This window comes from Manis javanica, chromosome 2 (assembly GCF_040802235.1).
Source record: "Manis javanica isolate MJ-LG chromosome 2, MJ_LKY, whole genome shotgun sequence".
NCBI classification, from domain to species: domain Eukaryota; kingdom Metazoa; phylum Chordata; class Mammalia; order Pholidota; family Manidae; genus Manis; species Manis javanica.
The window spans coordinates 156,043,163-156,057,147 of record NC_133157.1 but is presented as its reverse complement, the minus strand read 5'-3'; the positions used below and the strand labels follow the sequence as shown (position 1 = coordinate 156,057,147).

The 13,985-nt window shown below is 34.9% G+C and overlaps 1 protein-coding gene across 30 annotated transcripts in view; it reads left to right on the top strand.

Moving 5' to 3' along the window:
- LOC118968312 (uncharacterized) overlaps positions 1–13,985 on the top strand; it is a 78,825-nt gene that overhangs the window by 19,357 nt on the left and 45,483 nt on the right. For 16 of the 30 annotated variants that reach the window (XR_012128240.1, XR_012128236.1, XR_012128235.1 and 13 more), the window contains one exon: positions 2,670–4,354. The exons of 12 other annotated variants lie outside the window; for them this stretch is intronic. Coding sequence is in view for 7 of the 18 variants with exons in the window: in XM_073229632.1 (XP_073085733.1) it covers positions 4,238–4,354 (117 nt within the window). In the remaining 11 variants the exon portion in view is untranslated. The remainder of the gene's footprint in view (positions 1–2,669; positions 4,355–13,985) is intronic. 2 more of the 30 variants (XM_073229624.1, XR_012128228.1) reach the window with 2 other exon arrangements.

Sequence of the window (13,985 nt, the reverse complement as noted above, 5' to 3'; positions counted from 1 at the left end):
GTATGCAGTCTGGCTTAGTCCTCTCTCAGGATTAGTTGTGTTAATTATATTTTCATATTTTATGTGGTTTTAGGAGGAAGCCTCTGCCTCACCTCTCATGCCTCCATCTTTAATGATCTTCATTTCTTTTTATTGTCAGCAATACTCCACTATTGTGGTGTGGCATAACCACTTATTTATAAGTTGGTGGACCTTTGGGTTATATCCACTTCTTGACTGTTAATGATGTTATGAGCATTCATTTACAAGTTCCTGGGTGAACATAGGTTTTTATTTCCCTGCCACTGAATTTTATCCTGAGTTAGTTGGGCTGATCTCACCATCTCTTGACCTTTTCTCATGTGTCCTTTCTGTTTCTCAGTTCCTGATCCTCTTGCCTGAAATCCTGCGTTACTCAAAGCTGCTCACACCTCCATTCTCCTGAAGCTCTAACTGTTCTCATTGGCCTTTACCCTGATCGGCATTTGTTATCTAGTCTGTGCAGAACAATTTAAATTTAGCCCCTTATTTTACATTTTTTTCATGAGACATAATCTTGTCCTTCTAAGTATAAGTTTGTCTAAGGGGAACTAACAGTTAATATGCATGGTACCTACCCTTGTATCAATTAAAATATTTTAGCTGTTTATACCATACCAATTAATTTCTCATTAGAAATACTGATATAATGAAGCTTTTAATCTAACTATTTTAAGTTATTAAATATAAAATTGAAAGCACTTAACCTAGTAGAAGAATCAAATGCTCCGTTTTTCCCCCTCACTATGAGAAAAAGTCTAAATTTGCCTGCCTTCATTATGCAGCCAGAACTGGAATTTACATATGTAATCTCTGGGTCAGCTTTTCTGAGATGCCATACTATCTAACCATGTGACAGTATTTGGTAAAGCAGCTGAACAGGAACAGTTGCTGGTAATGTAGTGGTTTGGGAATTTTGATTTAACAGTAGAGCCTTTTATTTATGTTTTCATTTCTCTTGGGTATATACTTCTGAATGGTATATACTTACATATGGTAAATCTGTTTAAACTTTTGAAGAACTGCCAGTCTGTTTTCTAAAGTGGCTGCACCATTTTACATTTTCCTAAGTGGTGCTTGAGGGTTCTGATGTTTTTCTACATTCTTGCCGACATCTGTCATCATCTGTCTTTTTTATTATAGCCATACTTGTGGGTGTGAAATGGTGTCTCATTGTGGTTTTGATTTGCATTTTTATGGTGAATGATGTTGAGCATCTTTTCCTATGCTTATTTTTCACTCATATATCTTCTTTGAAGAACTGCCTTTTCAATTCTGTTGCTCGTTTTGGTTTTGGATTGTCTTTTTATAAGTGAATTGTAAGAGTTATTTTCATATCCTAGGTGCAAATCCCTTATCAGATAAAGGGTTTGCAAGTATTTGTCCTATTCCATAGCTTACCTTTTCACTGTCTGGGAGAAGTCCAGTTAATCTGCTTTTCTCCTTTGGTGTCATATCTGAGAAAACATTGCAAATCTAGTCACTAAAACATACATCTTTGTTTTTCCCTGAGTTTTATAATTTGAACTCTTACATGTTGAGTTAACTTTGTATATATGCTATGACGTAGAGGTCTGATTTTATTTTTCTGTACGTGGATATTCAGTGGTCCCAATACCATGTGTTAAAAAGAGTATTCTTGTTCCATTTAACTGTTTGGCACCCTTGTTGACCATCAGTTCTCCACAAATGTGAGAGATTATTTTGGATTCTCAATTCCAATACAGTTGTCTGTATATCTATGCTTATGTCAGTACCAAATCAAATTTTGTGAGAACACTTTCCTTGTCATCTTGCGTATTACCACTTCCCTCCTATGGAGGCATTTTGCTTCTTAGAGAGCCTTTGTCTAGCTTGTGCCCTGCTGACTGTGCCATGATTGGGAAGTTAGGCAGACAAAGGTAGAGCCCATTCCCTTTCTTTTCTCCATTCACACCTTTAGTCTCTCACCCAGTTCCTCCACTTCACACCCATTTGCATCAGGCTTGGTCACAGAACCTGCTGACTCAGTCTCTGGGCTTCATTATGTTTCATTGACTCGTAATAGTGCATAGACTGATGGAAATACAGAAAAAATTAAAACAAGTCAATTGGTCTTTACAGGTTAATTTATTAATCTGTAATGTGCCTTAATTCATTTTGCTGCAGATAACATTTTGTATAATACATTGTTTCTGTTTCCTCTACTTAAACTAGTTGGTTTTATAGATTTCTGGAAGGATGGTAGCATGTGTTTCTTCATTTAAATGTTTTAGTTTCTATCATTATCACAATATTGATATTTCAGAATAATTCTCACTAGATAATCATTTTATTTTTAAGACTGGTTTGTATAAAACTATTAAGAGGAAAAGAAAACCCGTGATTTAAAAATTGTACCATATTTTTGTATAATATTGTTTAAAATATTTTAAACAGATTCTGTTATTTGAATTGTCACATTACATGAGTACTAAAATAAAAATGATTCGTTTATTTTTATAATGCAGATTTAATTCAGTTGAGGTTCTAATAAATATATTAAACTTCAGGTCTTTTTTTTCACATTTAAAATTGCTCTCTGAATCATTGACTCAAGACTAAAGAAAAAAAAATGCTATAATTATTCACATTGTAGTTATTTAAAAATGTATTCTTTTAATTTGCTTTAGGTAGAACCAGCACCACAAGAGAAGTTAGAGCAGTTGAGAGCAAATGATAATGCTTCATTTAGAGGGCAAATGGAACTCAGAATGAAAGACCTAGAATCTGAACTCTCCAAAAAAACTTCTCAAGAAGATTCTATTAAAACTAATTTGGAAAGATATAAACAACTCTACTTAGAGGAATTAAAATTTATCAGGTCATCTGCAACTCAACTGAGTAAGTCAAAACACAAAATTATACAAAATAAGTTAATCTCATTAGTTTGCCTCTGAAGCATTTTTATTGAGTCAGGTTTATAAGATGAGGAAGGAAAAGCTAACTAGATAATATATTCTGGAAAATGATGTTAGTAAATGAACTTACCTTTAAAATGATCGTCCAGCACAGTTTGTATCTTTCTCCAGTTTCTTAGTTTTACATGACTTTTATTTTTTCCTAGTATTTTCATAGTTAACCTGATCTACTAGTCTTTAAGCTCAGTGCTTTTGAAGCTTTGTAATTTAGACGGTGATAATATTATAAAATTGCTTCCTAAAAAATTCCCCTAAATACAAATATTATTGAGTTTAACTATTTTTTGGAAGATTACATCTTAAACCCAAAGGGCCAAGTACTACTACTCAGCTGAGGATTTCAGCTCCAGGCAAATTCACTGTGGATTCAGTGAGACCCAAGAAATGACGATGGAATGTTTTTGGGGTGAAAGGGTTTATACCTGGCTCTATTCTTCCAGCTACAGGTTTAGCACTAGAGTCATGTCTGCATCCAACAGTTTGCAGATCCATAATCCTCTTCTGTCTCTGACTGTGCCCAGAGCACCGGGCCGAGGTCTTCATATATAGTGACTCAGTAATAGCTTATTGCCACATGTTTGGAAGCAGTAGCCTAGCAGTAGGCTTATTACATCATCAGGTAGTTTAGGTTCAGATGAGGTTCCTGGCCATAGGAACTTCAATTTTTCCCATACCCCTCTTCTTCCCCTAGAGATTGTTGCTCTAAGTTACGCCTCAGTGCCAAATTCTTAATTTCTCTGAGATGATGAGTGAAACACAAAAGGGTGAAGAAAGCAAATGTTTGAAATGTTTTGATGGATACTTTTATCTCTAACTGGGATTACTAAGTAGGTCTATGTGGCCTTCTTCAGAATCTTGTTAAGAACAGCCATTCCAGAAGGCAGCAAGTTTTACCTGTAAGCCATCTTTCTATACATTACTGACAGACATCTCTCTCCCATCCCTACTTCCAATTACTTGTTAGTTAGGAATTGCCCTAGAAAAATATGTACTTCTATAGAACAAGTTTAAACCTGTAATTGAATACAGTAGATCTTCTTCAGCACATTTTCATTGCTGAAATACTGTTTTATAAGAAATTCTATTTACTGTTATAGTAACTTTTAATGCAAGTCATTTAGTTATCATTTAGGGAAAAATGAAATACTAAGCATTTTTTTATTGCAATCTCCTCAGGACTTATGAGATGCTAGCAGAGATCAATACCACACTTTTGGTGGAGAAACAGAACATATCTTCACTCAGCTCTCTTACTGTGAGGCCAGGGCTGGAGCCAACTTATGTTGGAATTCGTTGGAGTTTATTGTTCAATAGACTTTACTCCAGGACAATATTTAATGATTCCTAACCTCAGCAAACAAACTTCAAATAACAGAATGCAAACATACTTGTTCAAGGTTAGTTATATTATCTTTTTTCCCCTCGGGCTTTACATTTTTGTTATAATTTTTTTTTTAATTTTGTGAAATTCTGAGTTGTTTAATTAATACACACTGAGTAAAAGTCATAATTATGCTTCTTAGAAAGGAGACAGAAATTTTCTTTTTTAAAGTCCTTGGATCTCTCATTTTCAAGAGATACCTAAAGTTAACTCTATTCAATGAACAAAACAAAAGTGACACATTTTAAATTTTGTGAAAGCTGAATCTTGAAAAAGTAAATCAGGACTGCATTAAATTTGATTTTATACATTAAATATTATTGCCAGTCACCAGAGGTATACTTTGAGATGCTTTGACTGACTTTCTAATTGATTTCAGTTGTGGTGAATAATCCTTTTCATGTATTGTTGAATTGTTTGCTAACATTTGTTAAGGAATTTTGCATCAGTGTTCATTAAGGATATTGGTCTGTAATTTTCTTTTATTTTGGTACTGTCTTTGTCCAGTTTTGGTATCACGGTAGTGCTGGCTTCATAGAATTAGTTTGGAAGAAGTACTTTCTCTTCAATTTTTTGGGAATTTTGATGATAGGTATTAAATATTTAGTAGAATTCACCTATGAAGACTTCTATTCTTGGATTTTTGTTTGTTGGGACTTTTTTTTTTTAATTACTATTAAGTTTCATTACTGGTAAGCAGTCTGATCAGATATTCTATTTGCTCCTGATTCAGTCTTGGAAGATTGTGTTTCTAAGGGTTTATCCATGTCTTCTAGGTTGTTCAATTAATTGACATACACTTTTTTGTCGTAGTCTCTTATAGTCCTTTGTATTTTTATGGTGTCAGTTGTAACTTTCATTTTGGATTTTATTTATTGGAGTCCTCTCTTTTTTTCTTAGTAAGTCTGGCCAAGGGTTTACCAATTTATCTTTTTAGTCTTTATTTATTATTTCCACTGTAACTGCTATTATTTTCTTCCTTCTACTTATTTTGTGCTTAGTTTGCTCTGTTGTTTTCTAGCTCTTTTAGGAGTAAGGTAAGATTGTTTACTTGCGGCTTTTCTTCTTTCTTGAGGTAGGCCTCTATTGCTATGAACTTTTTTCTTAGAACTGCTTTTGCTGTGTCCCAAAGATTTTGAACTGTTGAGTTTCCATTTTCATTTGTCTCAAGGTATTTTTTGATTTCCTCTTTGATTTCTTTGTTGACCTGTTGGTTGTTTAGTAACATGTTTAACTTACATGTTTGTTTTTTACAGGTTTTATCCTATAATTAATTTTTAATTTAATGCCATTGTAGTTACAAAAGATGCTTGATAAGACTTCAATATGCTTAAATTTATTGAGACTTGTTTTTTTGCCTGACTGTGATCTGTCCTGAAGGATGTTCCATGTGCATTTCAAAAGAATGTATTCTGCATTTTTTAGAAGGAATGCTTTGTATATACCTGTTAAAGTCCATCTATGTAGTCTATCATTCCAAGTCACTTTTTCCTTATTGATCTGTCTGGATTATCAATCTGTTGATGTAAATGTGGTGTTACAGTTCACTACAATTATTGAATTACTGTCGATTTCTCCCTTTGTGTGTTGATATTTAGATGCTCCTATGTTGGGTACATAAATATTTATTGTGTCAGTGTCAAAGCCATTTATAGGGGCACCTGCCAGCTTGGGAATGTTGTATGGGCAGTCTGCAGGTGAACGCTGGTGCAGGGTGAGTGGTGTTAGCAAAGTAGATGGAGAGAGAATTTCCTTCATACATTAACCTATTTACAATTGGACGATGAATTGCAGTAGTTTAAATGGGCAAACTTACTTGATTTCATAACATTTTTATGTTTATTTTTGTAACATTTAAAATTAAAATACCAAATTTTAACTTAAGACATCAATAGATACTGAAAATGTTAACTGTGTGTATGTGTTTGGTATTTATCAAGTTGGTCTCAAAAGTAGAATGCAACATTATTTTCCAACCTGTTATCTCAATTACAATGGTACCCTGTCAATAAATTATTGTTGAATGAACATATATTGTATTTATTGCTAGAATTTTGCTATAAGCAACCCACAACATGGATGATTTACTTGTTGACTGATTTTGGTAAACCAAGTTTAATTTGGAGGAAATAAATAGTCCTTTTAAGGAAGAATTTCCTCAATTTCACCTTGCTTGATCCAACTAAAGATTTACATCTTCAAGATCCCTGTCCTGTGTTTAAAAAAATGTGTGCGTTATAAATTGAGCATATTGGCTGCTAAAGGGAATTAGGGTATTAATTTCTATTGCTTTATTTTTATTCATAACTTTAAAACTTATAAATTAGTTAGAAAGCTATTTTGTATCTCAGGCCTAAACATTACTGGGGTATGTGACAAGGTTTTACATATTCATTTTCTCTGAGTTAAGGTTAAAATTCTATGTATTTTTCCTGATTTTGAAGAAGTGGCTGGTGTAGAACTTGAGGCTCAGTATGAATACCTAAAGCCTGTTCCTGGCCTGCAGCTCATTGGTTTTGTGACCTTAGACAAGCTATCGTCTAGCTGAGCCTTTGTTGCCTCTTATGTAAAATTAGGGACTTTGAATAGATCAGTGACTTTAATACTTTTAATATTTTTTCTTTTAAACAATAGAGCCTTCCTTTAAAAAAGAAAAAAGTTACATCAAACTATTATACAAAAGAGAGACAAGGAGAGCTGTCCAGCTAGACAATTGAAGTGTGGCAGTGTCCTACTAATGAAAAAACCCTTTTAATTAAAACTTGCTGATATCTTGCTTTCTTGTGTATAATTTGCTCCCCTTTCTCTACTTTTAATAAATGGAAAAGTATAAATAAAATTGCAGATGTATTCTCCTGATTAACAGACTTTTAGCTACTTCCACCATCAGAACAGTCATTACCCAGAAATTAACATAAAGGTCAAGGAAATAAATATTTAGGAAAAAAGCTTTTGGGGAAAAGGTAATTAACGTTACACTGGTAGTTCCTTACTTCAAGTTATGTGAAAATATGGTTTTCATTTTACATAGTGTTTAGAAATGGTAATATAAAATTGTTTCAATCAATAAGTACTTCTTCCTGAACTGGGATTGAGTTGTTAATTTTACAGGCTCTGTTTACTAATGTTGTCACCTTATTCCCTTTATAAGGCCTGTCTATAATGCTATTGTCACAAAAGTGTTATGGAAAATGGTGTCCGAAATTATTGGGAGACATGCTAGCCAAAACCTTATCTTCACACCTAAAATTTGTAAAGGCATTTCATATCACATTATCATTCTGATCACAGTGTTTATTATGTTCAGTATGCTAATTTAGGCCCTACTTTGAAGGGCAGTTAGAGGGTACATTTTATAAAAAATTGAAATAAGGTAATTTTTATTGTAATAAGACACAATACTACTTTTATTGTAATAACCCTTGTAATAGTTTGAAATATTCCCACACATTTTATAATTAAGTAGATAACTGTAACCAGTCAAGTGTTTCCAAAATTGGCTCTAATTTCCAAAAAGGAACAAAGTTACAATTAAAGAATTGTATATTATTTTTCCTGTTTCTAATTCTAGAAAGTTATGAAACAGAAACAAAGATTGAAAACTGGCTTTAGGCTCTATTTTTCCTTTCTTAAGGCAGATTTTCTGAAATCTTTGTGTCCATATGAATAAAGAGATGTTGTACTCATAGTACAAATAGAAAAATGTTTTCACTTAATTTTTTGCCAGAAATTTAACTGATGTTTTTATGACAGTCCCACTTTCATTTTATGTATTTGAGATCCTGTGCTGAAAAATTAATAGCACAGATCTTACCTTAACATTTTAATTTTCTAAAAGTACAACAAAGGAAAGCCCATTTTGAGGAAAAATTCATTAGAGTAAATAAACTGATTAAAGTTTTATAAAGGGTATTTTTTCTAAGAATTGCAAAGTAATGCATTCAGTATTATATGATGCATTCAGTATAATATGACTTGAATTGTTTAAATCTCTTCTTACCAGTAAGATCAAATATCACCTTTCTGAAATTATGCATAATCAATACACCAATATTGTACTTTTGGTGAGATTAATCAAAATAGTATTACTGATATATGTTTCCTAAATTAAACAGAAATTTACTTTATGTGATTATTTTTATTTTTCTACTTAATTTAAGCAATCCCCAAGTCCTATCTCTAAAAGTATTATTTAAAGGTCATATTTCATCAGCTATGCATTATTTATATGATAATATCTTGTTTAACTTAAAAATTATACATATTTAGCCTTTAGGAGGAGATTAAAGATGGTGGTGTGAAAGGTGAGAAAGAGGCTTCCTCCCATAAAACCTCATAAAATACAAAAATATTATTAATACAACTAATCCCGAAAAAGAGCAACAGGAAAGAGGGCTGAGCCAAACTGCATACACCTGGAGAAAAGAATAAACCTCACAGAACAGGCTAACATACCAAAGCTGTGGCCCGGCTGAACCCAAGCCCTTCCCCAACCCCAGCTCACAGGCGGGAGGAAGAGAAACAGAGCAGAGAGGGAGTGGAGGCCTGGGACTGCTGAATACCTAACTCCGGAGATCTGCTCTGCAAGCACAAACCTACATTTCATGGTGCTTTCATGATACTCTCATGATTAGGGGATTGTAAAGCTAAGAGAGGCAGAATTCCTGGAGAGACTGAGATTCCAGCCAATTGTGGAAAGCAGGAATCCATATCCAGCTGCTCTGGGACAAAAGAAAGGCAGGCAGCCTGAGAGACTTCCTAACAAGGAAGCCTTTAGCAAGAGGGCGGCTAAAGGGGCAAGGATTGCACAGAGCTCACTGCTCAGGAGACCGGGCAGGTCGACAAAATTGTCTGGGGACACTCTGCCCAGCAGGTGGGGAGCTTTCATGATCTTCAGGTGCTCCAGCTCCCTGGCTGGCCACACAGCTCCAAGGACACCCTCCATGATAGGCAGCCTATTGTGCCTTTCTCCTGGCCAGCCCCACCTGGCTCGCAAACTGGCAAACCCTACCCTGGCATTAGGCCAGCCAGAGGGAAGCCCCATCTATAGCAACTACAAACACAAAGCATACAGGCTTTTTTCTGTGTACTTGGCCCACTGGATCTGGCAGTGGAGGCAGGCACAGCATCTGGGAAGCAGGAAACAGCTCTTTCCTCCCCAAGGCACCAAGACCACTCCCCTGTGACCCCTGACAATGCTTCAGGGGCTGAGCAGCTCCAGAGTAGAGATTTTGAGCACTAGAGGGCACCATATACAAATATGAAACATGAAAGAAACCTGGTTCAAAGTTAAATTATGAATATAGCACCTGAGAAAGATTCAAATGAAATCAACCTCATGAATCTTCCTGAAAGGGATTTCAAAATAAAAATCATTAACATGCTCATGGAGGTACAGAAAAATATTCAAGAACTCAGGAATGAATTCCAGTTGGAGATCTAATCGTTGAAGAGCACACTGGTGGGTATTAAAAGCAGATTGAATACAGTGGAGGATATGATAAATGAAATAGAAATTAGAGAAGAGGAATACAAAGAAGCTGAGATAGAGAAAAAAGGATCTCTAAGAATGAAAGAATATTGAGAGAACTGTGTGACCAATTCAGACATAACAACATTTGCATTATAGGGTACAAGAAGAAGAGAGAGAGAAAGGGATAGAAAGTGTTTTTCAGGAGGTAATTGCTGAAAACTTCCCTAATCTGGGGAAGGAGATAGTCATTCAGGCTATGGAGGTGCACAGATCTCCAACACAAGGGACCCAAGGAAGACAACACCAAGACATACAGTAATTAAATTGATAAAGATCAAGGATAAGGACAGACTATTAAAAGCAGCCAGAGAGAGAAATAAGATCACATACAAAGGAAAGCCCGTCAGCCTAACACCAGACTTCTCAGCAGAGACCTTACAGGCCAGAAGGGAGTGACATGATGTACTTAATGCAATGAAGCAGAAGGGTCTGGAGCCAAGATTACTTTATCCGGCAAGATTATCATTTAAATTTGAAGGAGGGATTAAACAATTTCCAGATAAGCAAAAACTGAGAGAATTTACCTCCCACAAACCATCTCTACAGTGTATTTTGGAGGGACTGCTATAGAAGTGTTCCTAAGGTTTAATAGCTGTCACCAGAGGTAATAAAACCACAGTAAAGAAAATAGAACAGTTAGTTAATTACTAAGCAAATGCAAAATTAAATTAACTATCCCCAAAGTCAGTCAAGGGATAGACAGAGTACAGAATATGATACCTAATATATTAAGAACGAAGGAGGAAGAAAAAGGAGGAGAAAAAAAGAACCTTTAGATTGTGTTTGTAATAGCGTATTATGTGAGTTAACTTAGACTCTTAGATAGTAAGAAAGTTAACCTTGAGCCTTTAGTAACCAAAAATCTAAAACCTGCAATGGCAATAAATACATACCTATAATCACCCTAAATGTAAATGGACTGAGTGCACCAATCAAAAGACATAGAGTCACTGAATGGATAAAAAAAACAAGACCCATCTATATGCTGCCTGCAAGAGACTCACTTTAAATCCAAAGACACAGACAGACTAAAAGTGAAGGGATGGAAAACATACTTCACGCAACCAACACAGAGAAAAAAGCAGGAGTTGCAGTACTTGTATCAGACAAAATAGACTTCAAAACAAAGAAAGTCACAAGAGACAAAGTAGGACATTACATAATGATTAAGGGGTCAATCCAACAAGAAGCTATAACCGTTATAATATCTATGCTGCCAACAAAGGAGCACCTACATATGTGAGCAAATACTAACAGAATTAAAAGGGGAAATAGAAAGCAATGCATTCATTTTTGGAGACTTCAACACTTCACTCACCCTGAAGGATGGATCAACCAGACAGAAAATAAGAAAGGAACAGAGGCATTAGAACAGATGGACCTAACATATCTACAGAACTCTACACCCAAAAGAAGCAGGATACACATTCTTCTCAAGTGAACATGGAACATTTTCAAGAGTAGATCAATACCAGGCTAAAAAAAGAGCCTTGATAAATTCAGAAAGATTGAAATTGTTCCAACCAGTTTCTCAGACCACAAAGATATGAAACTAGAAATAAATTATGCAAAGAAAATGAAAAATCCCACAAACACATGGAGGCTTCACAACATGCTCCTAAATAACCAATAGATCAATGACCAAATAAAACTGAGATCAAGCAATATATGGAGACTAATGATAATAATTCAACACCACAAAATCTGTTTGACACAGTGTAGGTGGTATTAAGAGGAAAGTATCTTGCAGTGCAGCCTACTTCAGAAAAGAAGAACAATCCCATGTGAGCACTCTAAACTCACAATTAAAGAAACTAGAAAAAGATGAACAAATGAGGTCCAAAGTCAGTAGAAGGAGGGACATAATAAAGATTAGAGCAGAAATAAATAAAATTGAGAAGAATAAAACAATAGAAAGAATGAAAGCAAGAGCTGGTTCTTCGAGAAAATAAACAAAATAGATAAACCCCTAGCGAGACTTTATCTAGAGAAAAAGAGAGCCTACACACATAAACAGAATTAGAAATGAGAAAGAAAAAATCAGTGGACACCACAGAAATAAAAAGAATTATTAGAGAATACTATGAAAAGGTATATGCCAACAAACTGGATAATTTAGATGAAATGGACAACTTCCTAGAAAAATACAACCTTCCAAGGCTGACAAAAAAAAGAAACAGAAAATGTGTACAGACCAATTACCAGCAATGAAATTGAAGCGGTAATCAAAAAACTACCAAATAAAAAAACTCCTGGACCAAAAGGCTTCACCGCTGAATTTTATCAAACATAGTGAAGACCTAATACCTATTCTCCTTAAAAGTTTTCCAAAAAATACAAGAGGAGGGAATACTTCCAAATTCCTTCTATGAGGCCATCATCACTCTAATACCAAAACCAGGCAAAGAGCCCAGAAAAAAAGAAAAATACAGGTCAATATCCCTGATGAACATAGATGCAAAATTACTCAAAAAAATATTAGCAGGTTGAATTAAAAAATACATCAAAAAGATCATCCATCATGATCAAGTAGGATTTATTCCAGGGAAGCAAGGATGGTACAACATTCAAAAATCCATCAACATCATCCACCACATGAACAAAAAGCACAAAAGCAACATTATTATCTCCATAGATGCTGAAAAAGCATTTGACAAAATTCAACATCTATTCATAATAAAAACTATCAACCAAATGGGTATAGAGGAGGGCAAGTACCTCATAATAAAGGCCATATATGACAAACCCACAGCCAACATTATACTAACAACGAGAAGCTGAAAACTTTTCCTTTAAGATGGGAACAAGAACAGGATGCCCACTCTCCCCACTCAAATTTAACATAGTACTGGAGGGCCTCGGCACGGCAATCAGACAACACAAAGAAATACAAGGTATCCAGATTGGTAAGGAAGAAGTTACACTGCCCCTGTCTGCAGATGACATGATATTGTACATAAAAAACCCTAAAGACTCCACTCCAAAACTACTAGATTTAATATCTGAATTCAGCAAAGTTGCAGGATACAAAATTAATACACAGAAATCTGTGGTATTCTTATACACTATTGAAGAACTAGCAGAAAGAGAAATTAGGAAAAGAATTCCCTTCACAGTTGCATCAAAAAAATACCTAGGAATAAACCTAACCAAGGAAGCGAAAGACCTATACTCTGAAAACTACAAGACACTTATGAGAGAAATTAAAGAAGATACCAATAAATGGAAACACATCCCTCATGGATTGGAAGAATTAATATTGTCAAAATGGCCATACTGCCTAAAGCAGTCTACAGATTCAATGCAATTCCTATCAAAATACCAACAGCATTCTCAGTGAACTAGAGCAGATTATTCTAAAATTCTTATGGAACCACAGAAGACCCCAAATAGCCAAAGCAATCTGAAGAAAGAGGAATAGATCCTGGGGGATTATGCTCCCCAACTTCAAGGTCTACTACAAAGCCACAGTAATCAAGAGAATTTGTTACTGGCACAAGAACAGACCCACAGACCAAAGGAACAGACTACAGAGTCCTGATATAAATCCAACCATATATGGTCAATTAATATACAATAAAGAAGCCATGGACATACAATGGGGAAATGACAGTCTCTTCAGCAACTACTGTTGGCAAAACTGGACAGCTACATGCAAGAGAATGAATCTGGATTATTGTTTAACCCCATACACAAAAGTAAACTCAAAATGGATCAAAGATCTGAATTTAAGTTTTAAAACCATAAAACTCTTAGAAGACAACATAGGCAAAAATCTCCTGAATATAATAAGCATGTGGAACTTCTTCTTGAAAGCATCTCCTTGAGGAAGGGAAACAAAGCAAAAATGAACACATGGGACTACATCAAACTAAAATGTTTCTGTTCAGCAAAGAACACCATCAACAGAACAAAAAGGCATCCTACGGTATGGGAGAATACATTTGTCAATGACATATCTGAGAAGGGTTTAACATCCAAAATATATAAAGAACCCACACCCCACAACACCCAAAAATCAAATAATGGGATTAAAAAATGGGCAGAGGATATGAACACACAGTCCTACAAAGACGAAATTCAGGTGGCCAACAGACACATGAAAAGATGCTCC